This window comes from Lutra lutra, chromosome 10 (genome assembly GCF_902655055.1).
Source record: "Lutra lutra chromosome 10, mLutLut1.2, whole genome shotgun sequence".
NCBI classification, from domain to species: domain Eukaryota; kingdom Metazoa; phylum Chordata; class Mammalia; order Carnivora; family Mustelidae; genus Lutra; species Lutra lutra.
The window spans coordinates 104116014-104143834 of record NC_062287.1 but is presented as its reverse complement, the minus strand read 5'-3'; the positions used below and the strand labels follow the sequence as shown (position 1 = coordinate 104143834).

Here is a 27821-nt window from a genome sequence, read left to right as displayed (position 1 = left end):
CCTCCATACAGAAAATATAGCCAGAGTCATTCATTTTAATCTTTATTTACAGAACTGGGAAAAAGAAACATTGGGACAAACTTTACAAAAATGTGTTTCTAGAAAGTTGCCTGAACAAAATGATGATGCTCTTCCTTCATTAACCATTAAAATTTTCGTTCTGGGCTGAGGCCATGATGGTTCTGTTCTTCAACATGTAATAAAAGCATTCTCTTGCCTCATGAACCTGAGAAAAGTGGAGCATTAGTAAATTGATCATTAATGCATTTTAAAAAGTGGTCTTATTCTATCTATGTCATTGAAGTTTTCTACTAAATAACTTTCCAAAATCTTCCCAGTTAAAGACCTACTCTGACTTGGTAGATGGAGACATAACATGCAAGGACTCAGAGAAAGGACACAATCAGGTTGAAATAAATATCCCTCATTTTGGCATATTTTCTTCTCTACTCTTCTCTTAGGTTATTTTTTAAATTTTATTTATTTCTTTGAGAGAGTGAGAGACAGAGAGAAAAAGGGAGAGGGAACACAGAGGGAGCGGGAGAAGTAGACTTCACTGAGCAAGGAGCCCAACATGGGGATCAAGACCCGAGCCAAAGGCAGTCGCTTAATGGACTAAGCCACCCAGGTGGCCCTCCCAGGTTATTCTTGAATAAGAATATTAATTCTTGGACTCTGAGAGATATCACACCTCTTCTGGAGTCATCTCTTCTCTAGGCAGACAAGTCATATCTGAGAAACTGATCAAAGAGCCCTGTCTATGTCAGACCACAGGATTTTGAGTGGGTATTTTGGAAGGGATGTTAATAGGAATATTCTCACCATCCAGGACCCTCCTCATCCTACTTCCTCCCCTCAGAAATCAACAACACATTTGCTTTTGATGTTTTCTTTCTTTCTTTCTTCCTTTTTTTTTTTTTTAGTTTAGAAAGTAGTGACAATGCTTCATAAACACTGAACACCTAAACTAAACAAACATGAATGTTTTGTTTTCTAGTGAAACTAATACAATTCAAACTTACTAATTTAAACCTATGCTTAATGGGTTACTATGTGATGAAAGAATTTAGAATACATTTGAAGTAGGTTATTACTTCGTTATGGTTGACATAAAACTGTATTTTATCCACTGTCATTTGCTATGGTATATCTATAAGTGATACACAAAACATAGTTTCATATTCCAAGTTTTCTTGATGACTCTTTTCTCCTTTCTTTCCATTCTTTCATTCCATTCATTCCATTCTCTATTGGTCCTCTCCTTCCAGAAGGTCAACCTTCCAGCAGAGGGTCATGACTTAGGAACCCACAGACTGAAATTAGCTGGCAGACTTGGGCACTTGTTGTTGCTGTGTACATGCTGTTCGTTTTGCTCTTGGCAAGAGCATGATTTCTGTCCTTGGCTGTTTGAGTAATAATTATCGACACTACCTTTGAATTACTCCAGCCAAAAAAAAAGAAATGATAGTTATGTGATATGAAATAGAGGTGCTAATTTTTGCTTCAATGGCAGTCATAGAGTACCTAAATGTATTAAATTAACATGCTGTACACCTAAATTTACAAAACGTTATATGTCAAATATATTTTAATTTAAAAAAAAAGAGCACCATTACCCATCACTTGATTTCTCTGGCCAAGGAGTTGAAAACTACTTTCAAACTGAAATGACCAGAGAATTCTTTAGATGCAATATCCTAAACATTTTTCAATTCTTTTTTCTTTTTCTCCATCCCATTCCCCCCGACCCCCGCCCAATCTAGTTGAGGCAGAAATCATGTATAGTGTGAGAGCTGGGTACACTAACACAACATGTGGCTACTCAGACTAATTTCCTCTCATTCATTCCCTCCAGACACCGGGATTCAGCCTCATAAAGCTCCTTACCCTGTTTAGATTTTCCTCTGTTATTAATACTTTAAAAATGAAATCATTTCCATTTTGAATTAACCTGATATATTTGTAAATGTAGGTAGAGAAAAAAATGTTCAGATGTTAACATTTGTTTCTTGAGTAGGGACTCAGCTATTTCCCCTTTTACTTGATGTTTGGAGGCTGCATCTTCATTTACACAGCAAAAAAAAAAAAAAAAAAACAACTTTCTCTTCTCAGAATGTGTGGATTGAATTTCATTCCAGAGACCATGGAGCTTCAAGATCCAAGATCTCTTGCTCACTGAGGGTTTTTAAATTAAGTTATTTAAACTTTTATCCTCACTGTCAATAATTTTTCTAGTCATATGCTAAGTGTCCCTTTGAGAAGTTTTCCTTTCTCTCAGGTTATTTTAATATGCATCACTCAAACTCCAGAGGTCTTGGGTGGAGTTTGGTTATGCTGAGAACCCAGGGTTTACTCCTTCTATTCCAGCCACCTGTAAACACCTCTGACCTGAGGCTCCCTGCACTTCTCTCATTTCTTCACCCAATTTCAGTTATTTCCTTTCTTTCTCTCCTATCAGATCAAAGGTTAACCCACTTTCAGTCAGTTGTGAATTAGTTTTAATGCCATGGCTGGGGTTGCCCTATTTCCCAGGACATGGTTGGAAAATTATTTGGGCATCACTGTTTTCTTCTAAGACCAGTGGTGTTTGATAATACAATGTGTCATGACCCATTTCTCCTTCCTCCCAACATCCTTGATCTTCCTGCTGCTCCCAGATCCAAGGGATCTAAACTTTACTTGATAACTAGAGGTTGGAGACCTAATGGATTGATCTCCATAGGATTATCCTTCAAATGACATAGACCTGAGCCAGAAAATGATCTATTTCCTACTGTATTTTCTCATGAGGATATGAATATATAGCTCTTTAATCCTAAAATTTTATCTTTAGAGAATTATCTGCATTTGCACATAGACATAGGCTGTCCAAACTGTTTGAACTCATATTCAGTGTGTAGAGGCAACCCTAAAAACAGTTACTACTGAAACTTTAATCTCTTTAGCCTGGGTTCACAACAGAAGCCAATACAGTACTTCCTAATTCATCAGAGAAATTAAATACTCACATTATATGAGATTACTGCCATGATAAAATGCTTGGTTCATCCAACTGTTCACTATATTTGCCAGGAAGAGCTCCAACAAGGAGAATAGCCACAAATACCCAGAAAGCATCATTCCACTTTGCTAAATACGGAAAAGAAATCTACAATGTCTTACAGATCTTTATACTTCTAAAATTTTTACTATCATAAAGATAATATAAAATTGCAAACCGTTTAGAAAATAGAAAGCTATCTATAACATCCCACCATCTTAATAATAAAATTGTGATGATTTTTACTTGTTTACATGATAATAATTGTAACAACAAACATTTAGTGAGCACTTACTATATGGCTAGGCATTTGTGCTAAATGTTTTATATACGTTATGTTATTGAGTCCACTCAACAATATTTTGTGCAGGTGGTGTTGTTATTTTTATCTTAGAGTAGAGGAAAATGGACTTGGGATGGTAAAAATAACAAAGTTAGTATTACTGAATGTTAAAGTTGCTCAGAACTTGCTTCCTGGTCCCCCTTCTTCTCTTACCCCACTCTTGGTCTTGGGCTCCTGGGGGTCTTCCATTTGAGTTCCAACAGACTCCCAGCTTCATGATCTCTGTTTTCTCCAACATGTGTTTCTACAATACTGTTATACTTGTAAAAGGTATATTCTATTCATCTCGTTTAAAATCAAAGGTTATTTTACATTTATATGTAATCTTTATAATTATAATACTCAGGTCTGCATAATATTTAAGTGGAAATACAATTTACTTAAGTTTGCTACACAGTTTTGGTCCATATAACTCTTTCCATCTTTCAGAAGATTAAAGTGGATTTCCAGAAACCTGGTTTATGGTAAATACTACCAAATTGTTTTCCACATGTATTTCTCATGTCACTTTATCAGGGCTAACATTGAAGAGAATTACTTATGGTTTCTTTTCATTCTCTGTGAATTGGAGCAAATATAGATTATACATGTATATTTATCATGATTAGTGATCCTAATGAAAAATTTTCATTTGAATATGGGGATAAGGATGAGCAGAAATTGATCTTCTGACAAATAGGTAATCAAGATCTGATATGACTGGCATAAAATGGGCTGTATATAGTCTCTCTTGGGTTTTAAGTGATACTCTAACTGGAATACCTTCTGGAAGATCTCCAGGCATACTTTGCCTAGAGCAGAGGACAGATAACTCTCTTAAATGCAAATGACATTGTTCAATTGTTACAAAGTAGGAGTGGCCTCCGTAGATAACTAGTTGTATTAAATAACAACTGCCACTAAGAATACTTGATATAAAATATTTTAAAACAAGAGGATTAATTTGACTAAATGTTCCTCAAATTCATTGTTCTTTTTTAATAATCTCATAACATTTCCTAAGTATCAGTTTCTTTAGTTACTGTATTTTAGTATATGTGCTAATGAAATGAGCACTCTCTAGTTAAATTTTGATTAATTTTTTTAAATTTGACTAATCTTGATTAATTAACTATCAGTTTTCCCAGTGAGATGACTAGCAAGTTATGACCCTTAAATTAAAAAAAAAAATTAAAGAGTGTTTTTATTTCCTTAAGACTGGTTTGGGCAAAATAATTTCCCCTAAATATTCCAGTTAAAACATTTTCAAACAGGATTTATGGTGTTAAATATTTGGAGCCTGATTTATGTGCTGGAGTAGACTTAAAAAAAAAAAAAAAGAAGTCTCAGCTATAACTGTAACTATTTCAGAGTGAATGAGGCCTGGCCATTCACCTGTGTGAAAATCTTGGTCTTCAAATAGGATTAAAGACTATAACACTTACTATCTGCTTATTTAATTTTTACAGTCCTCATGCTGTTACAAATATCTTCAAGTTTCAGTAATTCCAGAATAACGTATATTTGAGAATGGCGGGATAACCATTCTTACCAATGACCTAAGATTTATTTATGAAGTACTATTTGATACATGCAATCTCATTAACCCTCAGGTCTATAGCCTGTATGTATCTCATTCTTGGTGTATGCAATCTCATTAACCCCCAGGTTTATAGCCTGAACCATTCTTGGCTCACAATTTCTTGGCTCTTTACAGAAATGGTTCTTACAGATTTTCCCTAGTATTTCTTTATAAGTTTTTTTTTTTAAATAAGATATAGCTTTATGGAAGTTGGTCTAGCCTTTGCTGTAGGAATGTTGACAGCTAGTGTATAGTTAACATACATGTAATGAGTGCCTCTTTTGTACCAAGTCCTGTCCCAGATGCTGGGGATGCAGCATTATTTGAGGCAAACACCACTATAGGCTTCATGAAGCTTACATGCTAGTCCACTTCATGACATAGGGTCTATTATACTGAACTCCAGCATATTTTACCAAACACTACATAAGCAATTGATTTCAGAGCAAAGTACTTTTCTAGGAATCATTTTATCTATGACACACTGAAACATTTCTGCCTGGCCATTCTGTCATTATAATCATGTAATGGTTGAGTTTCCTTTTCGCATTTGCTCATTAGAAAGCTTAGAGCAAAAACTGTGACTCAATTTTGGTAATTCGGAGGATCCTAAAACCTACATATTTACATCATTATTTTCCTAACGATTTCATAATGAGCATGTTCCAAATTGCATTTGTTGGTATAGCTTAATATATTGGATTTAACCATATGAAACTGACATTTTTGTAGATCAGAAACAGCCTAATAGCAATTTTATACAGTTCAAACTAATATATGAGTATACTATATAGTTATAGCAATGGAGGCTAATACATATTTCTGTAATACTCATTTTAAACTTATTTTAATTACATTTCTATACATATTATTTAAGTGCTTTCAAATCCTATGTGGAATAGAATCAAATATTAAAAAGTAAGCAATTCATTTATAATTTGTTACATATATTATATATATTATTATATACACATCTTCAGTCAAAAATAGTATAAAAATACCTAGCTGTGTGCCTATGGAGAAAGAAAAGAAACTGAAACTTTTTACCTAGACAAGCTGTTGCCCTTTCCTTGTCTAGAAAGAGTCAGTAAGTTACTGATATTTTCTGATTCTTTGTTGGAACATTTGAATGGCTTCTTTAGGAGAATAAGTGCAGAGTGCCTAACAAAAGTTGCTTGTTTTGGTAGCTTCCAGCAATCAGAGCTGGTTGCTGGGGATAATGTGGGCAAGTTTTCATAGGGAAGCCTCCTGGGAGAGAAGAAGAGGAGACCCTGTGGTTTCCAAATGGGTCTGCCCTAAGGGAAAGCTGGCGGTTGCTCCTAGCCTCAGAGCTTGCAAGTCTGACGCAGCAGCCCTGAACAACAAACATATTTACAAAGTCTGTGACTTCTGGCATTTGGAAATGAATCTATTGTGCACAAATGTTGATGCTAGCAACTGAGAACACACCCTATGGCCTCCTGTATGGCATGTTCCTGTATCAGTAGTGAAAGAAGGCTTTCCGGGGTAAACACCTGACCACTCACACTAGAGGTTTTTCTATGCCCTGTCTGCCCCTACCGGGTTTCGGTTCCTACAACACCTCTATAATAGTTTTAGGCATGAAAAGCCACCAGACCTCAAACATTCTTGTCTTTAATTTTCTTCACAGGATTCAGGCACCATGAGTAAAACATAATGAACTTCCACGGGGTGTGGTGGGCTGACCTCTGAGTGTACCATGCTCTATAGCTTTGCCCCAGATCTTTTGCACTTTTGCACATACGAGTGGTACCTTCTAAGACCTATCAGCCAGGTGCTCGATCACATATTTGAAAATGTTCTTATTTATTCCTATTACATATATGTCGGCAGGACACTGAAAAAGAAATATAAACACCTGATAGGCCCCAGGTAGACTTCTTAAGGACTTGTTCCTATTCTTTAAGGGATACAATACACATGGTGTCATAAAATGTAAATCATGCCCTAAGATGACAAAAATGCTAACAATGTTTATGACAAGAAAAATTTTGGATTGTGACTATTTGCCTGGACTATCCTGTTATCTTGAAAATTTGCTGAATAAGAATCAGACTTCTTTTTTTGGTTCTAATTTCACCAGGTCTTTGAAATCCTGATGAGTTAGTGCACTAATACAAATACTTACATAACTTTAAGAAACTGGGAATCCTATGCAAATTTAGCCGATGATCAGTATGTTGGTCTTTCTTCCATTTCAACTTACATTTCCAGTATATTTAGTTTAAAATTAAATGGTTAGTGCTGTGTCAGGAAAAGGTGAATTTATGGCATATTCAGGGGACTTGGGACTTATCTGATTATTGTGTCTAGAGAACTTCTGATTATCAGTTCTCAGAAATGTTTTATATGCTAACCTGGAATACCATCAGAGGAATATTTAATAAAGAACATTCATTCATTCAATTAACATTTATTAGACATCTATTAATTCCCAGGCATTGTAATAGGCACTGGGGAGACACAGATATCTAGGACATGGAGTCAATGAGCTTATCAATCTCAGATCTATCCTTAAAAGTTATCTACTTATTTAAGGTCTTTCTGTGTTCACCAGTATCCTGGTGAATAAGATTCATCTGAATCTTATTAATGTAGATACTAATTATTTTACTTTATGTAATACCCTTTATTTGATTTCTTGAATTTTTGGTGGTCATAGGTTTGGAGCCCTGTTCAGTGATTTGAATCCATATTTATGGTCATACCAAATGTGAATAATTTCTACCACTTCCACATTTGTTCAAAACCAAAATATTCTCAGCTCATTTACAAACAAACTTAACATATAAACCTCTAATTGTGAAAAAAAATTTATAAAATCTTTTACTTACCTGGATCCATACAATTTTTTCTCGTTTCACTAAAAAGAATGTAATTTCAAATCCAATTAGAAATAGGCCAATCATTGCAAGGGTAGAACTGTAGGTATTTGCCCTTATGGTGCACCTCAACTGGAATAGATACAAAATGTCAACTAGTTATTTGTGGAACAAACAAGTTGGAATGAAGTGAGTTTGCCTTATTGGCAAGTATGTTAAAGGGGAGGATTTATTATCATTTCTAACCTTTCCAGAATCTCATGTTACTCTATGCATTCCCTATTCTCCAAATTTACCAGGATCCAAATAGGACTCAGTTTTTTTTTTTTTTAATTTTTTTAATTTTTTTATTTTTTCAGCATAACAATATTCATTATTTTTGTACCACACCCAGTGCTCCATGCAATCCGTGCCCTCTACAATACCCACCACCTGGTGCCCCCAACCTCCCACCCCCCACCCCTTCAAAATTCTCAGATCGTTTTTCAGAGTCCATAGTCTCTCATGGTTCACCTCCCCTTCCAATTTCCCTCAACTCCCTTCTCCTCTCCATCTCCCCTTGTCCTCCATGCTATTTGTTATGCTCCACAAATAAGTGAAACCATATGATAATTGACTCTCTCTGCTTGACTTATTTCACTCAGCATAATCTCTTCCAGTCCCGTCCATGTTGCTACAAAACTTGGGTATTCATCCTTTCTTTTTTTTCTTTTTTTTTTTTTTTTACAGCTTTATAAACATATATTTTTATCCCCAGGGGTACAGGTCTGCGAATCGCCAGGTTTACACACTTCACAGCACTCACCATAGCACATACCCTCCCCAATATCCATAACCCCACCCCCTCTCCCAACCCCCTCCCCCCATCAACTCTCAGTTTGTTTTGTGAGATTAAGAGTCACTTATGGTTTGTCTCCCTCCCAATCCCTTTTTTTGATGTTGCATGCATGCATTTCATTCACTCCTATAATACAAAATTCTTAAATGCTGAAGCATAATAATGGTTGGTAATTTAATATTTTTCTAGACAATGCAAAGACCTTAGACCATTTCCCTCTACCTCTATTTCAGCCTATACATTATTTTTGTGTTTTTCAACTTCTTTGTATAATTTGGAATTTACAAAATGCTGTTTTTAGTATCATATAGAATCCTTATTCATTTATGTACACATACAAATCTGCCAATTTTCTTTATTTTCATCATCAATGACAAAACATTTTAAATAAATTTAACCCGGGCAATTATGATGAGCAGTGGGTGTTGTATGTAAATGATGAATCACTAAATTTTACTCCTGAAATGAGTATTAAATGATATGTTAACTGAAATTTAAATAAAAATATGAAACAGGGACACCTGGGTGGCTCAGTTGGTTAAGCAGCTGCCTTCGGCTCAGGTCATGATCCTAGCGTCCTGGGATCGAGTCCCACATTGGGCTCCTTGTTCTGTGGGGAGCCTGCTTCTCCCTCTGCCTCTGCCTGCCACTCTGTCTGCCTGTGCTCGCTCTCTCTCTCTGACAAATAAATAAATAAAATCTTTAAAAAAAAAATGAAACAAACAAAAACCAATATACCTTCATTATAGAAAAACAAAATTAATTAATTAATTAATTATTTAAGCCCATACATGTAAAATAACTTTTTTAAAAAAAGTATGCCCATGCCCAGTGCAGAGCCCAATACAGGGCTTGAACTTATGACCCTGAGATCAAGACCTAAGCTGAATTCAAGAGTCAGATATTTAACTGACTGAGCCACTCAGATGTCCCATATGAAAATTTTAAAATCCTATAAAAATTTCCATTTCTGGCAATGAGGTAAATTTTAAACTTTAAAAAATTATACAGTATGTATTGTATAAAATTTTAAATATAATTAATTATACACATATAATACAATGTGTATTAATTATTACCTTTCTGGTTTCATTCATTCAACACTGTCTTATTCATTCTTACTGTAGTGTATCACTATTGTATTGTATTGTATTTATATGCCACAATTTAGTAAGCCACATTTACCTTTAGAAAGAAGAGAGGGTAAAATTTCTGAAAGAAGACATGAAGGGGGCTTCTGATATGTTTGATTTCAAAAGGAGTTCCTTGGACATTCCCTCTGATAATTCATTGATATAGATAGTTATGGTTTGTATTTTTTCTGTATTTGTGCTAAATTTCAATTTAACAGTTTAAAAACAAAAAAATAAATTATTGAACTTCAGGAAACACTGGTTATACAAACAACAAAGTAATATTTGGGGAAAAACAACATTGTAAATTGTAAAATATTTTAACTGAATAATGCTGAAATTACCACATATTAAATTTTGAGAGATGCAACAGATCTGATGAAGCATCAATCTGATGAAGCTATAAAAATAGAAGGAAATATAAAGACAAAAATAGAAAGTAATGCCATAGAAAACAAACATACATAAAAAACCCGAAATGTGGTTTTTTGAGATAAAAAACTTAATGTAACTTTAATGTGATTGGCTAAGAAAAAGAGACGACAAAATAATCAATGTTGGTAATACAAGAAAATAATATCTTATGAACCTCAAAACATTGAGAAGATTTTTGCTTTTGGTATGATGAAAAAGCTATGGCAGATGAATGTTCCTTCTGACAACAGCTAGAAAAACAGGATACAATACTGCAAGTATTTTGTCTATGTAATAGCATAAGAAAACCGTCAGTGCTAAGGCACTGAAGAATAGAAAGGGGCCAAGAATGCTGAGAAAGAAGACCCCAGAAAGGTGAGCAGATGTTCTACAGATAATTTTTCCTTGGGAGCATTTGTTAGGGCAAGAGGCTGAGGTTTCAGATTTTGCCTGAGCAGAAAGTTATTGCCAGGGTAGAGAGGAATCATCATAGCTTTTGGTGTTCTTGCAGGCTGGAAAGATAAAATTGTAAAATTGAGGAAAGAAGCCTCTGTGGGAAATAGAAGGCCAAAGAAATGAGCCAGCTATGTGACCAATTACTCTATTAAGATGCTAGTCAGCGTCTGCCTTGGGTTCAGGTCATAATTCCAGGGTCCTGGGATCAAACCCCACGTCCATCTCCCTGCTCAGCTGGGGAGTCTGCTTCTCCCTCTCCCTCTGTCTATCGCTCCCCCTGCTTGTGTGCATGTTCTCTCTGTCAGATAAGTAAATACAATCTTTAAAAAAAAAGATGCTAGTCAGATTTTGAAGTTTTGCTAGTCAGTAAGTTGCATAAGAAGAAAGCATCTGAAAGGTAAAGAAGAATTTTTGGCCACATAATTGTGCTGTGGAAACATGGATCAGGACTTCTAGGGGACAATTTCTCATAAACATATCAGATTCTCAACTGCAAAGCCTGGAGGGCTTTATGCTATAAGTAGAAGATGATTGAGAGGTATATGTATTCTTATCCATATTGCCATCCAGCCTCAGTCCTGTTTATCAGCTGAGGAAAGGAATGGGTGAACCCTTCTGGAAAGACTGAACATCACTTGACATTGCTATGCTTTTCTATACACAATTTCTGGCACTCAATAAAAAATTACTAGATAGGTTAAAAGACAGGATCCTACTTTTTTTTTTAAGATTTTTATTTATTTATTTGACAGAGATCACAAGCAGGCAGAGAAGCAGGTAGAGAGAGAGAGAGAGAGAGAAGCAGGCTCCCTGCTAAGCAGAGAGCCGGATGCGGGGCTCGATCCCAGGACCCTGGGATCATGACCTGAGCTGAAGGCAGAGGCTTTAACCCACTGAGCCACCCAGGAACCCCCTACTTTTTTTTTTTTTTAAAGACTAGGAAAATCCAATAGAAATAGTCTCATAAGTAATTCAGTTATTGGGATTATTGATACAATTTTTAAAACAACTATTAATATGTTCAAGAAAATAGGAATGAATGGAGCAGACAGATAAACAGATAGAGAATTTCACAGAAGAATTAGAACCTAAAAACAGAATTGAATGGAAGCTCTAGATTTGAAGAATATAGTAACTGAAAGAGAAAACTCCATAACTGCATATTAGACACAGAACTAAACAGCATCAGTGACCTGGAGAGAAGGGCAATAGAAAATGATGAAACAAAAGTAGAGTGAGAAAAATTAATAAAAGAAAAGGGAAAAAAATTGTGAGAAACATGTGGGGATAGTGAAAATATTTAATCTACCTTTAGTTGGCGTCCCAAAAGTAGAGAAGGGGAAGGCAATTTGGCAAAAGCAATATTTGAAGACAAAAAGGCCAACAATTTCCCAAAGTTGATGAAAAGTATCAATTCAGATTCAAGTCCTTATAGATACATATCTTTGGCTAATCTGGGATAAAATGAATACAAAGCAAAATACATCTAGGTACAGCATAGTGAATTTTTTAGAAACTGAAGATAAAGGGAACATTGTAAAAGTAGTGTGAGAAAAACAGACACATCATGTTAAAGGAGCATAGATAAGGCTCACAGAAACTTCATAATGTCAAAGACGGAATGAAGGTGGAACACAATGACTGACATTTAAAAAGTACTGAAGTAAAATAAAATGTCAATCTAAAATCCATATGCAGTGAAAGAATCTTTCAAAGCAAAAGTAGTGTAAGGTTGTTTTCAGACTGACAAATGCTGAGAGAATATATTGTTCAGGATATTTGTGTTGAAAGAAATAATACTTAGGGAAGTTTCTCAGCCAGAGGGAAGGGAATTCCAAACTGAAATGTTGAAATGCTAGAAGAAATGAAAAGAAACAAAGGGTAGATTAAGTGAATCTGTCTAAATAAATAGGATGCATTACTTTGTAGAGTATTGCATAGATGTAGATGTAGATGTGGATGTAGAGAATTCCATCTTTGATGGGATTCTTGCACATTATCTTATCCTAAATCAGGACCTACTGCTCACATTCTCTCTTCTGATTTTTACCCCCAGCCTTTGTAGCCTAAGCATTTGTTCCTCCTGCCATATCCTCTAAGCAATTTTGGATTCTGAGCTAAGCTATCTGGGTTCAAAGTTCAACTCTATCACATACAATCTACATCTAAATCTAGGTCTTTAAGAGACAATCTACAGGAACAGAGATTTTGCAGTTAATACTATGTCATTAAATTCATATCTTTCAATACTTACTATGAATGTACAGGGACTAAATGTTCTAGTCAAAAGACATAGGGTATCAGAATGGATTTAAAATAAAAGACCCATCAATATGTTATTTATAAGAGACTCTTTTAGACCCAAAGATACCTCCACAGTGAAAGTGAGTGGTAAAGAGCCATTTATCATGCTAATGGACATCAAAACAAAGCTGGAGTTGCCATCCTTGCCAAAATACCAGAAAACTGTATTTCAAACCAAAGACTGTAATAAGAGATGAAGAAGGACACTATATCATAACAAAAGGGTCTGTCCAACAAGAAGATCTAACAATTGTAAATATTTATGCCTCTAACGTGGGAGAAGCCAAATATATAACCAATTGATAACAAATTAAAGAAACACATTGATAATAATACAATAATAGCAGGGACTGTTAACATCCCAATTATAGCAATGGGCAGATCGCCTAAGCAGAAGATCAACAAGGAAACAAGGACTTTGAATGACACACTGGATCAGATGGACTTAACAGATATATTCAAAGCATTTAATCACAAAACAGCAAAATACACATTCTTCTCGAAAGCATATGGAACATTCTCCAGAATAGATCACATACTAGGTCACAAATCAGATCTCAACCAGTACAAAAATATTGAAATCATCATACGATGCATAGTTTCAGACCACAATGCTATGAAAATTGAAGTCAACCACAAGAAAAAATTTGGAAGGACCATGAACATATGGAAATTAAAGAACATCTTACTAAAGAATGAATGGGTCAACCAGGAAATTGAAGAAGAATTTTAAAAATACATGGAAGTAAATGAAAATGAAAACATGACAGTTCAGAATCTTTGGGATGCAGCAAAGACAGTCCTAAGAAAGAAGTATATAGCAAGACAGGCCTTCCTCAAGAAGCAAGAAAAGTTTCAAATATACAACCTCATCTTACACCTAAAGGAGTTGGAAAAAGAACAGCAAGTAAAGCCTAAATCCACAGGAGAAGAGAAATAAAGATTAAAGCAGAAATCAATGATATAGAAATTAAAAAAAAACAGTAGAACAGATCACTGAAACTAGTAGATGGTTCTTTGAAAGAATTAATAAGACTGATAAACTCCTGGACAAACTTATCAAAAAGAAAAGAGAAAGGACTCAAATAAATAAAAACATAAATGAAAGAGGAGAGACCATGACCAACACCAAAGAAATACAAACAATTAAGAGAATATTATGAGCAACTATAAGCCAAAAAAGTAGGCAATCTGAAAGAAATGGTAAATTCCTAGAAACCTATAAACTACAAAACCCCAAACAGAAAGAAATAGAAAAATTGAACAGACCCATAACCAGCAAAGAAATTGAAGCAGTAGCCAAAAATCTCCAACCAAACGAGAGTCTGGGGCCAGAGGACTTCCCTATGGTATTCTATCAAACATTTAAAGAAGAAATAATACCTGTTCTTCTGAAAATGTTTCAAAACATAGAAATGGAAGGAAAACTTCCAAACTCTTCTTATGAGGCCAGCATAACCTTGATCCCAAAACCAGATAAAGACCCCACTAAAAAGGAGAATTGCAGACCAATACCCTTGATGACCATGGCTGCAAAAATTCTCACCAAGATACTAGCTAATAGGATCCAATAGTACAATAAAAGGATTACTCACCACGACCAAGTGGTATTTATTCCTCGGCTGTAGGGGTGGTTCAACATCTGCAAATCAATCAATGTAATACAACACATTAATAAAAGAAAGGACAAGAACCATATGATCCTCTTGATGCAGAAAAAGCATTTGACAAAATACAGTATCCTTTCTTGATAAAAACTCTCTGCCCTGTAGGGATAGAGGGAACATACCTCAATATCATAAAAGCCATATACAAGAGACCTATAGCAAATATCATCCTCACTGGAAAAAAACTGAGAGCTTTTCCCCTAAGGTCAGAAACACAAAACACAACAAAGACATCCAATCTCACCACTGTTCTTCAACATAGTACTGGAAGTTGTAGCATAGCAATGAAACAACAAAAATAAATAAAAGGCATCCAAATCAGTAAAGAACTCAAAGTTTCAATCTATGAAGACTACATAATACTCTATGTAGGAAACCCAAAGCATCCACCAAAAAATTGCTAAAACTGATACAGGAATTCAGCAAAGTCATAAGATATAAAATCAATGCACAGAAGTCAGTTGCATTTCTCTACACTAATAATGAGACAAAAGGAAGAGAAATCAAGGAATTGATCCCATTTACAATGCACCAAAAACTATAAGATACCTAGGAATAAACCCAATCAAAGAGGTAAAGGATCTGTACTCTGAAAACTAGAGAACACATGGGGCACCTGGGTGGGTCAGTTGGTTGGCTCAGGTCATGATCCCAAGGTCCTAGGATCCAGCCCAGCATCAGGCTCCTTGCTCAGCAGAGTTTACTTATCCCTCTCCCTCTGCCCCTCCCTGCTCCTCCTGCTCTCTCTCTTTCTCTTTTATTCTCTCTCTCTCTCAAATAAGTAAATAAAAATCTTAAAAAAAACCCCGAACTATATAACACTAATGAAAGAAATTGAGGAAGACACAAAGAAATGGAAAAACATTCCATACTCATGGACTGAAAGAATGAACATCATTAAAATGTCTATGCTACCCAAAGCAATCTACACATTCAGTGCAATCCCCACCAGCATTTTTCACAGGGCTGGAACAAACAATCCTAAAATTTGTATGAAACCAGATAAGATCCTGAATAGCCAAAGTAATGTGGAAAAAGAAAACCAAAGCTGGAGGCATCACAATTCTGGACTTCCAAGCTGTATTACAAAACTGTGACCACCATACAGTATGGTACTGGAACAAAAACAAACACATAGATCAATGGAGCAGAATAGAGAAAACAGAAATGGACCCTTAACTCTATGGTTAACTAATCTTTGACAAAGCAGGAAAGACTCCAATGGAGAAAAGAGAATTTCTTCAAGAAACAGTGTTGGGAAAATTGGACAGTCACATGCAGAAGAATGAAGCTGGACCACTTTCTTACACCTTACACAAAAATAAACTCAAAATGACAAGAATCCATCAAAATCCCAGAGAACACAGGCAGCAACTTTTTTGACCTCGGCCACAGCAATTTCTTACTAGGCACCTCTCCAAGGGCAAGGGAGACAAATGCAAAAATGAAGTATTAGGACCTCATCGGGATAAAAAGCTTTTTCACAGCAAAGAAAACAGTCAACAAAACTAAAAGGCAACCTGCTGAATGGGAGAAGATATTCACAAATGAGATCAGATAAAGGGCTAGTTTCCAAGATATGTAAAGAAAATATCAAATTCAACATCCCCTGCCCCCAAAACAAATAATCCAATCAAGAAATGGGTAGAAGACATGAAATGATATTTCTGCAAAGAAGACATCCAAATGGCCAAGAGACATATGGAAAATCACTAAATGTCACTTTACATCAGGGAAATACAAATCAAAACCACAGTGAGAATGGCTAAAATTAATAAGTCAGGAAACAACAGATGTTGGTGAGGATGTGGAGAAAGGGGTACCCTCTTACACTTTTGGGGGGAAAGCAAACTGGTGCAGTCACTGTGGAAAACAGTATGGAAATTCCTCAAAAAGTTAAAAATAGAACTACCCTATGGCTCAGCAATTGCACTACTGGGTATTTATCCAAAGGATACAAACAGTGATTTGAAGGGCACATGCACCCCAATGTTTATAGCAACATATGTTATATGATGTAATGGATAATGTAATCCATTTTGGAGGGTAATTGGGTAATGGGCATTAAGGAAGGCACATGATGTAACGAGCACTGGGTGTTATATGCAACTGATGAATCAATGAATTCTCCCTCTGAAACTAATGATACAGTATATGTTAACTAAATGGAATTAAAAAAAATTTAAAAAAATCTACATCTTTAGAGATAGTTTTTTTTATTATGTTAGTCACTATACAATACATCATTAGTTTTTGATGTAGAGTTCCATGGCTCATTGTTATACACAAACAGTGAGCCATGGAGCACTACATTATACACAAAACCCAGTGCTCCGTGCAATCTGTGCCCTCCTTAATACCCATCACCAGGCTAACCACGCCCCCAACCCTTGGCTTGTTTCTGAGAGTCCATAGTCTCTCATGGTTCATCTCCCCTTCTGATCCCCCCCCCTTCATTTTTCCCTTCCTTCTCCCAATGTTCTCCATGCTATTCCTTATGTTCCACAAATAAGTGAGAAAAGAAGGGCCACATGAACCCCAATGTATATAGCAGCAATGTTCATGATAGCCAGACTGTGGAAAGAGCTGAAATGCCCTTCAACAGATGAATGGATAAAGAAGATGTGGTCCATATATACAATGGAATATTACTCAGCTACCAGAAAGGATGAATACCCAACTTTTGCATCAACATGGATGGAACTGGAGGGGATTTTGCTAAGTGAAAAAAGTCAAGCATAGAAAGTCAATTATCTTTAGAGATGGTTGTTGATACTCTTGGTATATAATATAATCCACCCTGATAGGGTTTGTTGTGAGGTAATAGAGAAAAACTCTGAGTGAGCCATCTGGGACATAGAAGCCATTTAAAACATCTTAACACTGTTTTAATCACATTTGTTTCCTTATACTGCTTCAAAGTATCCATTTACAAGTTTTCTATCATATTTGATATTTAATTTGAAAAAAATAACATAGCCTATTTAAATTTTCACTTCTGATTTCCTGGTTTGCTTCATGCATTCTGTGTTATTTTAATGTTTTATGAAATTAACAAAGAATTATATTGGGGTCCATCCATTTAAAAATTGTGAAGTATTATAAGGCAATATTTTACATATTAGTATTTTGAATAAATTTCTACTATTTAAGAGGCAGTGATATCCTCTCCTTACTGGTATCCTTGTTTTTGACAAGTTAAATTTTTATCCTTGAAATTGCCTCAATTATTCTTACCAATTTTGGGGAACGTGTCTTCTCTGCTTCTATTGCAAAAATTCCTGATATGATAAACTGAGAAAAAAAGAGGCACCCATAAGCAACTTTGTTATCACCCAAGAAATTCCTCTGACAACTTTTAATTAATTAATAACAAGTTTAATGAAAGGTCTATAAAATGTAACATTATGTTAACTTCATTACTTCTAAATTTAGAATCCATAACAACTTTATTACATTAGAAAATAATTCATAAGTTAGATATTTTTCACTTCTTTGGATTTCCCAAGTATCCACAATGATTGCCGAGAAGGTATATGTAATAACACATTAAATGAGTTATTTGTAGATAATTTTCTAAAAACAGAATCACAAGAAGACTTTTAATTTTTCAAAGCAAAATGATATTTAATATGGGGATATGAGACCATTTAAATAGGTTTGATGAGGTGTGAGGTAAAATCCCCAAATTTCTAAAATTCCTAAACGTTTCCTGTCCTTCAGCTCCTTCACTTTCCTGGTGATGTTCTGGTGGTCTCTACTTTGCGAGTGTAATGCAATGTAATGCCAACTACCCAGAGTTAGCTCAGACTCACAGGATAAGGGCACAGTTTCCAATAAGACTGCGTTCACTTCAGACCCCAGCCATAAGCTTGGGGATTTCCAGACCACCTGGATTTCTGACCAACTGCCTACAAATACAAGCTTCCCCACTACCCATCTCAGGTTTGAGAATTTGCTAGAGTGACTTATAGAACCCAGGAAAGTGCTATACTTACAATAACAATGTTATCAGAAAAGGTACACATCAGCACCAGTCGAATGAAGAGATGCCGAGGGTGAGGTCTAGAATAGTCTGAAGCATGAAGCTTCCATGTTCTCAGCACGCATCACCCTCCTGGCACATCAATGTATATCATCAACCAGGAAACCTACCTGAACCTCAGTTTCTGCAGTTTCATTATGGGGTTATATTACGTTTCTGTGGTTGGTCTTTCTGGCACAACCAGCTCTTGAACACTCAGGTATGGTGCAAGGGGCCCAGGAATAACCAAGACACTCATATCACTTGGGAAATTTCCCAGGAGTCAGGGAGTCAAAGCCAGCCAAATTCTCTATTTTATATCAGAGGGCTCTCTCCCCACTTTTGTCCCAATTATTTTTTAGATTCCTGAAAGAGTAAAGTAGTTTTTAATATTTTTTAAAAGTCCTCCTCTTTCTTGAGGAACCTGGGTTAATTTCTTTCTCTTTTCTTTTTTCTTTCCTTTCCTTTCTTCTCTCCTTTTTTTTCTCATCCAAAGAGAAATTGAAGTTTGAAAATAATTTGGCTGAAACACCAAAATTCCTATTGTAGTCCTATGGTAGTCCCTGGAAAAATCACGTAGTAATAAATCCATGGTTTTCTATTAAAGAGATAGAGGGAGGGAACAATTATTGGGTTAATGTTACACATGTATTTAGGATGGAATAAAGGAATATTTTTTAAATAAGATCGTTTATTTAAAATCCAGTATCTAATAGCACTTCAAAACAAATCCAGTACAATAATTTTTTTTCTTTCAAGATTTTATAAAATTCAAGCTAGTTAAATAGAGTGTAGTATTAGTTTGAGGAGTAGAATTTCATGATTCATCACTTGCATATAACACCCAGTGCTCACTATAAGTGCTCCCCTTAATGAACATCACCCTTTTACCCCATCTGCTCACCTACCTGCCCTCCAGCAATCTTCAGTTTGTTTCATATAGTTAGGAGTCTCTTACAGTTTGTCTCTCTCTCTGTTTTTAATCTTAGTGTATTTTCCCTTCCCTTACCCTATGTTCATCTGTTTTGTATCTTAAATTCCACATATAAGTGAAATCATATGTTATTTGTCTTTCTCTGACTGATTTTGCTTAGCAAAACACACTCTAGTTCTATCCACATTACATACTCTCTAGCATTTACAACAACATGGATATAAATGATTTTTCCTTAGAAACTTGTCCAATTATTTCTTTTGTTTCTTTCTTTCTTTTTCCATTAAAATTTCATTTAGATAGTGCTCCTAATGCTTCACTTGAATTCCATGCTCTTGGATTGGAAGAACATTGTTAAAGTGACTATACTGCCTAGAGCAATCTATACTTTTAATGCCATTCTGATCAAAATTCCACTGGTATTTTTCAAAGAGCTGGAGCAAATAATTCAGAAATTTGTATGGAAGCAGAAGAGACCCTAAATCGCTAAGAAAATGTTGAAAAACAAAAATAAAACTGGGGGCATCACGTTACCTGATTTCAAGCTTTACTACAAAGCTGTGATCACCAAGACAGCATGGTACTGGCATAAAAACAGACACATAGACCAGTGGAACAGAGTAGAGAGCCCAGATATGGACCCTCAACTCTATGGTCAGTTAATCTTTGACAAAACAGGAAAAAATATACAGTGGAAAAAAGTCTCTTCAATAAATGGTGCTGGGAAAACTGGGCAGCTATATGTAGAAGAATGAAACTCGACCATTCTCTTACACCATACACAAAGATAAACTCAAAATGGACTGGGTGTGGCACAAAAACAATGAATACTGTTATGCTGAAAATAAATAAAAGAATGATTAAAAAGAAAAAGAAATGATGCTCAACATCACTCATCATTAGGGGAATGCAAATCAAAATCACAATGAGATATAACCTCACACCTATCGGAAAGACTAAAATAAAAAACACAAGAAACAATAATTATTGGTGAAGAAATGGAGAAAAAGGAACCCTTGTGCATTGTTGGTGGAAACGCAAGCTGGTGCAGCCACTGTGGAAGACAGTACATAGGTTCTTCAAAAAATTAAAAATAGAATTAGTATATGGTCCTATAATTCCACTACTGGGAATTTATCCAAAGAATATGAAAACACTACTTTGGAAAGATATATGCACCCCTACATTTATTGCAGCATATTCACAATAGCCAAGATATGGAGGCAACCCAAGTGTTCAACCGTAGATGAATGAGGTAAAGAAGTGGTGTGTAACATATAATGGAATATTACTCAGCCATTCAAAAGGTGAAATCTTTCAATTTGCAACAACATGGGTGGATCTAGAGGGCATAATGCTAAGCAAAATAAGTCAGTCAGAGAAAGACAAATATCATATGATTTCACATCACAATGGATGTGGAATTTAAGAAAACAAAATGAAGAAAGGCGAGAAAAACAAAAAACCAAACTCTTAACTATAGAGAATGAACTGGTAGTTACCAGAGGGGAGGTGGGTGGGCGGGGGCTGGGTGAAATAGGTGAAGGGGATTAAAAAGTACCTTTATTGTGATAAGCAGTGAGTAATGTATTGAATTGTTGAATCATTATATTGTGTGCCTGAAACTAATATAACACTGTATGTTAATTATACTTGATTAAAAATAATTTTTAAAAAGATAGTTGTTGTGCATAGTTGTACATCAAGAATGGTTCCCCCCCAATTTGTATAAACTGCATGTATGCATGCAGCCTTTCTAAAAAAAAGACTATCCACAGTCAGTAATGAGGGCAGCCGTGCATGTTCCTTCCTCAGAAACATGGGGCCTTTGACCATCAGAGACTTTCATGTCTTATCAAAATACGAAGAAAATAAAATGGTATGATATGATAGAGGATACCTTGGGGGTTGAATTTGAAGAGGTTTTTCAAAAAGGTCTCTCAGAGAAGGTGACATTGAAGCTGACAATAATCATCAAAACTTGGAGGATGATCATCCCCAGGAGAAGAAACTGCTCCTGCAAAGGACTTAACCCTCAGTGAAAGGGCACTTCCCTCTGCAAATTCTCCCATTGTTAATGGCCAGATGCTGTAAGTACCTATGGTCCATGTTTCCCTAATAACTCTCAAATATGTTGAAAAAAATTACACACCTATTCATTTGCCTCTTTATTTATTTAAACCCCCTTAGTTCAAAATTGAATTTAGATAAATTGCATAAATGCAGGCATTAGGTTTAAAAATTAATAAATAAAGACACTAGGGATAAAAAGAGTACATAATCAGCTGAGGCCAGGGGTAATTTTAGTCCAGTGAAATTCTAGTGTGGGTCTCTGAACAATCAAAGGACTGGACAGAACTTGTCTTCACTCTTGACTCTTAGCTAGTGGAGGCTTTCTTACTGTGTGGTAACATAATAACAGGCATGTAATTATATGTAAATCAAGCACGGCTCACCGCATTGGGTGACCAATGCTCTCAATCTCCTCTTGGATTATCACCATAACTCTGAGGACAGACTCAGTTAATCACTATATCAGGACAAAAGCATATCCTGCACTTGCTCCATTAGCTAACACCACTTATTTTTCTTTTTTTGCAGGAAAACTCAATGAAAGAGTTTTCTAAATTTAGGCTCTGTCTTCTGATTCTTTTTTAAAATAATTTCAATCAGGTTTTTAGCACCACCTGACAATGAACCTCTTCTTGTCAAGATCACTCACGACCTCAATGTTGCAAGAGCCAATGGCAATTTTAGCTCTTATTTCATCCAACTTGACCTATCTATAGTCATTAAGAGTTTACAGCTCCCTCTTTGAATCTACCTTCTTCATTTGGCTTCCAGGATAGTATACTCTCCTGTTTTACTCATCAGTTTTCTTTGTTTGTCCCTCTTCTTCAATCTGAATTCCTAATGCTGGAGATGCCACAGTATCAGACAGCCTGAGTAGGCCATAGTCCTCCTCTCCACAAATAAGATAACTTCTTGCTAGAACAACTTCTTGCTAGAATTTTCATCTTGTATCATTGCATACCACCAGTATGCCAATGATCTTATATTTATAGTTTTTTCCCCAAACTCCAGACTCATGTGTATAAGCAGGACACTTGGTATCTCTAATGTCTAAGACATCTCTGATGCCTAAAACGGATTTCAAACCCTACATGCCCCAAACTGAACACGTGAAATTCCACCCCCTTTAAACTCAGAGACTTACCCATCTCAGTCAATGATAAATTTATTCTTTTAATTGCTTGACTCACTATTTTGAAGACTCCTTTATTCCCCCCACCTCCCACATCCCATATCCAAGCCATCAGGAAATCTCTGGGGCTCTAATATAAAAATATATCCAGAATTAACTTTTCCTTGTATTACCTCTCTGGTTTGAGCCACTATATTCTCTCACCTGCATAACTATAATCAGATCTTTTAAAAGGCTCCTTGCTTGAGCCTTTGCTCCTTTACAATCTTTTAATGGTTCTTTAATATTTAAGTCAGATCATGTCATTCCTCTGTTCAACACCCTGCAATGGCTCTCAGTGTTATTTGGAGTAATATTACATCTAATGATTGCAGGTCCTTAGATTAATATACTTCCTATCATATAGCTGACCTCTTCCTACCAATCTCTCTTAGCTCAATTTTCTCCATCCAAACTGGCCATTTGTTCAGTAAATGGTCCATACTTGCTCTCAGCCTAGGGTCCTCTCCTTGTACACTCTTTCTTCAGACATCCCTTGTGGCTTCTCACTTCATCTCCTTCAAGTCTTTGTTCAAATGTCTTTTCTCAATGAAGCTTGAATTCAATATAAAATAAAAAATATAAAAATTTCAACCTTATACCTTTTTATCCTCCTCTACATTATTTTTCCCACAGTACTTTTCTTCTTTTAATACATTATCAGTTTCTAGAAGGCAAACTTTACAAGGGTAGGGAATCTTGGTCTCTTTTGTTCACTACTGTAACTGACATACTTAGAACAGGGCTTAGCCTCCATGAGGTAGTGAATATTTGCCAAGTGAGTGAAAAATATTTCTGTGAGATAGGCAGGTATTTTTTAGAAGTTTGTGGGAAAACAGAAGGAGATGGAACATTTTAAACCATGCTATAAGACAATATACATCCCTTAGAAATCCTTGTTGAAGTCTTCCAAGTTCCTCTTGGGTCAATAGCCCCCTGCTCTTTCTTTACCTTTTTGCCAAACTACTTTCAAAGTCCATTCTATTGCCCCAACCATTAAGTTCTGGCTCTCAGCTTGCCTATATTATTGGCAAACATGAGTCTTATAAGTAAACATTTACTACCTATCTCAAATGCCCTTTGAGGAAACTTACCAATCCTTGTCCCTAATATTCATTCAACTAAATAGAATTTTTATATAGAAGAATTTTATAAATAAATTTATCATCTTAAAATAGCTTTAGTAGAATGAGTTTCCTGACAGCAAGAATTGTATATTTTCACAGGTGGCATCTCTACATTATTTCCTGGCTGCAGAAACTGGCACAAATACATTGAATAAATGAACGCATGATCATCAGTGAGATAATTTACTCACAATCAAGAATGCCCAAAATGGGTATCCTGACATCAACGATAAAGGCAGGTAATTTATTGAAACTGAATCAAATTCTCTGACATATAAGTATATCCAGAAATATCCCAGAGCACAGTGGATCAGACCAATCATTACTTGGGCAGCCTGTAAGAAAAGAATGTCATAATCAGTTACCCAGACATATAAAATTTCAAGAGAGTTACAAATTGGATGTTAAAAAGGGCATGGGTGGAGTACAGCTTCTGTGTTTCTGAATCATAGGGGGTCTCTGCTACTACTCCTGTTTAGCTCTGGAAATTACAAAAACTGGGGAGAAGCCAAGGTAATGGAGAAAGGTAGCAGCCAAATAGTGCTTGGAATCTCTATAGGTACCTCATACAGGGGTTATTCATGAGGATTTCCTAGCAATTTGTGGAGGTGTGGTTGCTTTCAAGTAAATGAAGTTGTCTAGGGACTTATTTATGAATGAAGATACGTAGCACCCTCTAGTTCTGAGAGAACGGTAGTCTCTGCAGGCCATTCTGCCTCTTGTCTGTATGCTCAGTGCCAGTTCTTTTTTCTGATACATTTCTACCATCTCCATTCCCCTCAACCAGATAATGTGACAGTGATTTTCTTCCATTAGCAATTTTGACTTTTGGCACCAAGAGAGGATCACTTGCAACCATGCCTGATGAATCCTAAGATTCTGGTCCCAATGGTCTTTGGCATTTTCCTAAACCCAGATTTAACTTACAGCCCTGGTTTTTAATCTGACTCAAGAGCCCACTAGGTAAGGTATATGATAGAGAAAGATGGAGCATGCTAGGTGTGGTTGGGGTGGAGGAGTAGGAATAGTGCTCCAGAATATCACCTTCCCCAAGATAAATGTACAAGAAGTGTGCCAAGAATGCAATGCTGTGAGATGATCAATGTCTACAAAGCTCTGTGATCTAGATTATCTCTTGAATATATCCCTGACCTCATCATCTTCTTTAGGACCTACAGTGTCAGATTTACTTTAAATCATAAACATACATAGACAAAAGAAAATTATAGGGGTAGGATTGCTGGAACTCATTCCATCAATTTTCTTTCATTAGGATGTTGAGGCAGAGGAGTCATTGTCTTCTTTTAAAAATATTTGGAACTTGCAATATCAAGGTAGTTTATCCATTTAAGTAGCACTTAGTCCTTACCCCCAACATTCTGGTTTCTTCTTTCAACACAATGTGGGACGATGTCTTATGACCTAACATATAGCATAAACATAGAATGAATGGAACATATTTTTAGAACAAAATGTAAAAGAATAAATAATGACTGTTGGATAAGGCACTTAAAAGTTATTGAGAAATTTATTCTTCCATTTTCTAATTTTTCACAATGAAACAATTCTCTGAAATAATTTAAAATAAACCATTTTAAATTGAACATAGCTAATGACCTTTTAAAAACTCTAATGTTCCTATTAGATTTTATCCATCATTTATGAACTTTAAAGTCACTCTGAGAATCCTTAGGATTCTTAGAGGCAGACAACAGAATTTAATCTGGCCGGTTTAAGCAAAACAGATATTAGTGAGCTCAACGAATCACTGGTAAAGTTAAGTTTGTAAGCCAATGCCCAGAGGGAAACCATTGATCCAGATTGAGGAAAAGGTGTCCTTGCTACTTCCCACCCCAGCACTCTATGGCAGATGGTCAAACCTTCCTGCCTCCCTGGGCCAACATCTGTGTAGGCAACATTGAAGCTCAGTGTAAGGTCTATTTTGTTGTTCTCTTTCAAATTGAACTCTAGTGCAAGAGTAAGTGATTTGCAGACTAGACCACATGACCACTACAGGGGAGGCTGGGGAATATAACTTCTTTGGATTCAACTTTGAAAAGGTAGCTTTCACAATTTAGCAATGAATAAGAAAAAAAAAAAGATGTTCAAAGATATGGTACTCACCTCTTGAGTTTAGTACAGGTTAGCATGGGCAATTCTAGCATGCCTCCAAATTAATCCAGCTCATGGGAAGTGTCTAGAAACAACAACCCATCAAACACTGTAGTGGCTTCTGCCATCTTTATGGCTCTTTCAGGCAGGAGACTGAGCTTTGTCTGCCTGCATCTGCCTTACAACTCGAGCAGGTGCTTCTCTTGAGCCCTCCATGCAACTGTAGCAGCTTCATGACCCCCAATTGTCTAATGGTCGATATTGGAAATCCCCCCCCTAACTACAACTTGCTAAAGAATAAAAAAAATACAAAACAATAATCCAATAGACACAGCTGAGGAACTTAAATCCTTAAGTCCACTCTCTATACTGAGACCAAAAAGACATTTCTAAACTGAGAATCAAATGTGGAAATCACCTGTTCAGAATCTTTCACTGGCTCCTTGTTGCCCTCAGGCCTCAGTGAACATTCTTTTATGTGGCACATTAGAGTTGGGTAGGATTTGCCTCAACTTCCTTCTCCCCACATAGTACGCCATCCATTCTTGGCCACTGACATTATTATCATGTGGCTTTAACTCATGTTTTTAAAGTGCCTTCCCATATACATCTTTGCTGCTGTAAAACCTCACAGTGTCGAAATGTCTGGTTCTAGCAATGTATTTTTAAATTGTTGGAACTTGATAGTTGTTTGCTAAATCCATCTGCCAATAAGATTAAATTTCTATCTATTGATCAACCACACAACCATATTATGTATAAGTGGACAGATTTGTTTACATCAGTCATGTCACATATGTTTGGGAAGTCAGCCTTAAAGCATAGATTCTCTGGCATTTATTGAGTTAATTTTATTGGAAAAATAAAGTCATTCCCCAGAGCATGGGAATCCAAGAAAAAAAGAACAGGCTCCTATGGACATATGGGTTTTAGGTATGGACAATGAGCTCTGGTTTTGATGTTGAGGGTCAGACTGAATTTCTATGGGCAGGGCATAAGGATTGCAGAAATTGATTCCCAGAAGAGTCGCTTCTCACATGGAGAACTCTCTGTGGCTTGCTTATTTAATCATGATTAAAGATTCTCCCAAGTAATACTTGCCAACCCAGCCAGGAAAGGATACACAAACAGAGAAACTCTTAACTCACAGTTCTTGAAAATCAGTCATTCCTATCATGAAGAATATGATGTTTATATATTTTCTGTAGCAAAATCTAGTGCACATCTCCTACTAAGCCACAAAGAATATGGGAATATGAGCAAAAGGTGGAGGGCGGGAGTCAGTATTGCTACCACTTGTTCCATGACCCTGGGATCCCCAAGTCACTACACTCTATGTTCTCCTTCTGCAAATTAGCCAACCTACCTTCATCTGAGAGGATGCTGTGTGTGTAAAACAGGTCAGTTATTGGAGACACACAATGGAAGAAGGGGTAGTGAAAGGAATACACAGAAAGTAGAATAGTGTATTAATCAGGGTTCTTCCCAACTGTGTTTGGGAAGCACTCTGACTAAGGGGTCATTGGAATACCTGCCCCCTGGGGTAGTTTTATTCTTAGCAACAGTGACAACTTGGCTAAGGCTCCCTACACTCACGTGTAGGCTTCTTGGTTTGTTTTATCCCATGTGGTGACCTTGGTTCAGGTTCTTGCAGCTCTAACATCTGGATGAGCCCTGCCCTTGGTTCAGAGCCTTACAGCTCCGACATCTGGATGAGCTGTGTCCTTGATTCAGGGTCTCGCAGCTCCGACATATGGACTGGCGCTACTTCCTCGGTTGAG

At 36.2% G+C, this 27821-nt stretch overlaps 1 protein-coding gene across 3 annotated transcripts; it reads right to left on the bottom strand.

Annotated features, from left to right (window-relative positions):
• Positions 1 to 63: 63 nt before the first annotated feature.
• On the bottom strand, positions 64 to 27821 carry LOC125079215 (membrane-spanning 4-domains subfamily A member 12-like). Of its 3 annotated transcripts, XM_047692678.1 has the most exons (8): positions 27760 to 27821; positions 27637 to 27714; positions 25298 to 25350; positions 24120 to 24263; positions 17837 to 17893; positions 7800 to 7919; positions 3009 to 3129; positions 64 to 226 (listed from the first exon to the last, which is right to left on the bottom strand). In XM_047692678.1, the coding sequence occupies exons 1-7, from the start codon at positions 27791 to 27793 to the stop codon at positions 3010 to 3012; spliced, it is 606 nt and encodes a 201-aa protein (XP_047548634.1). In that variant the 5' UTR covers positions 27794 to 27821; the 3' UTR covers positions 64 to 226; position 3009. The 3 variants fall into 3 exon arrangements, with proteins under 3 accessions (XP_047548634.1, XP_047548635.1, XP_047548636.1); XM_047692679.1 differs by lacking the exon at positions 3009 to 3129; XM_047692680.1 differs by lacking the exon at positions 17837 to 17893 and having other exon boundaries at positions 24255 to 24263.

Bases quoted from the DNA above. Each gene is read 5' to 3' on its own strand.
- LOC125079215 (XM_047692678.1), bottom strand. From the start codon at position 27,793: ATGTCGGAGCTGCGAGACCCTGAATCAAGGACAC. The intron at 27,715-27,759 runs AGCTCATCCAGA...AACCAAGGGCAG, and splicing joins AGACCCTGAATCAAGGACAC to GGCTCATCCAGATGTTAGAG. The intron at 24,264-25,297 runs GTAAGGACTAAG...CTTTTCTTACAG, and splicing joins AAGAAACCAGAATGTTGGGG to GCTGCCCAAGTAATGATTGG.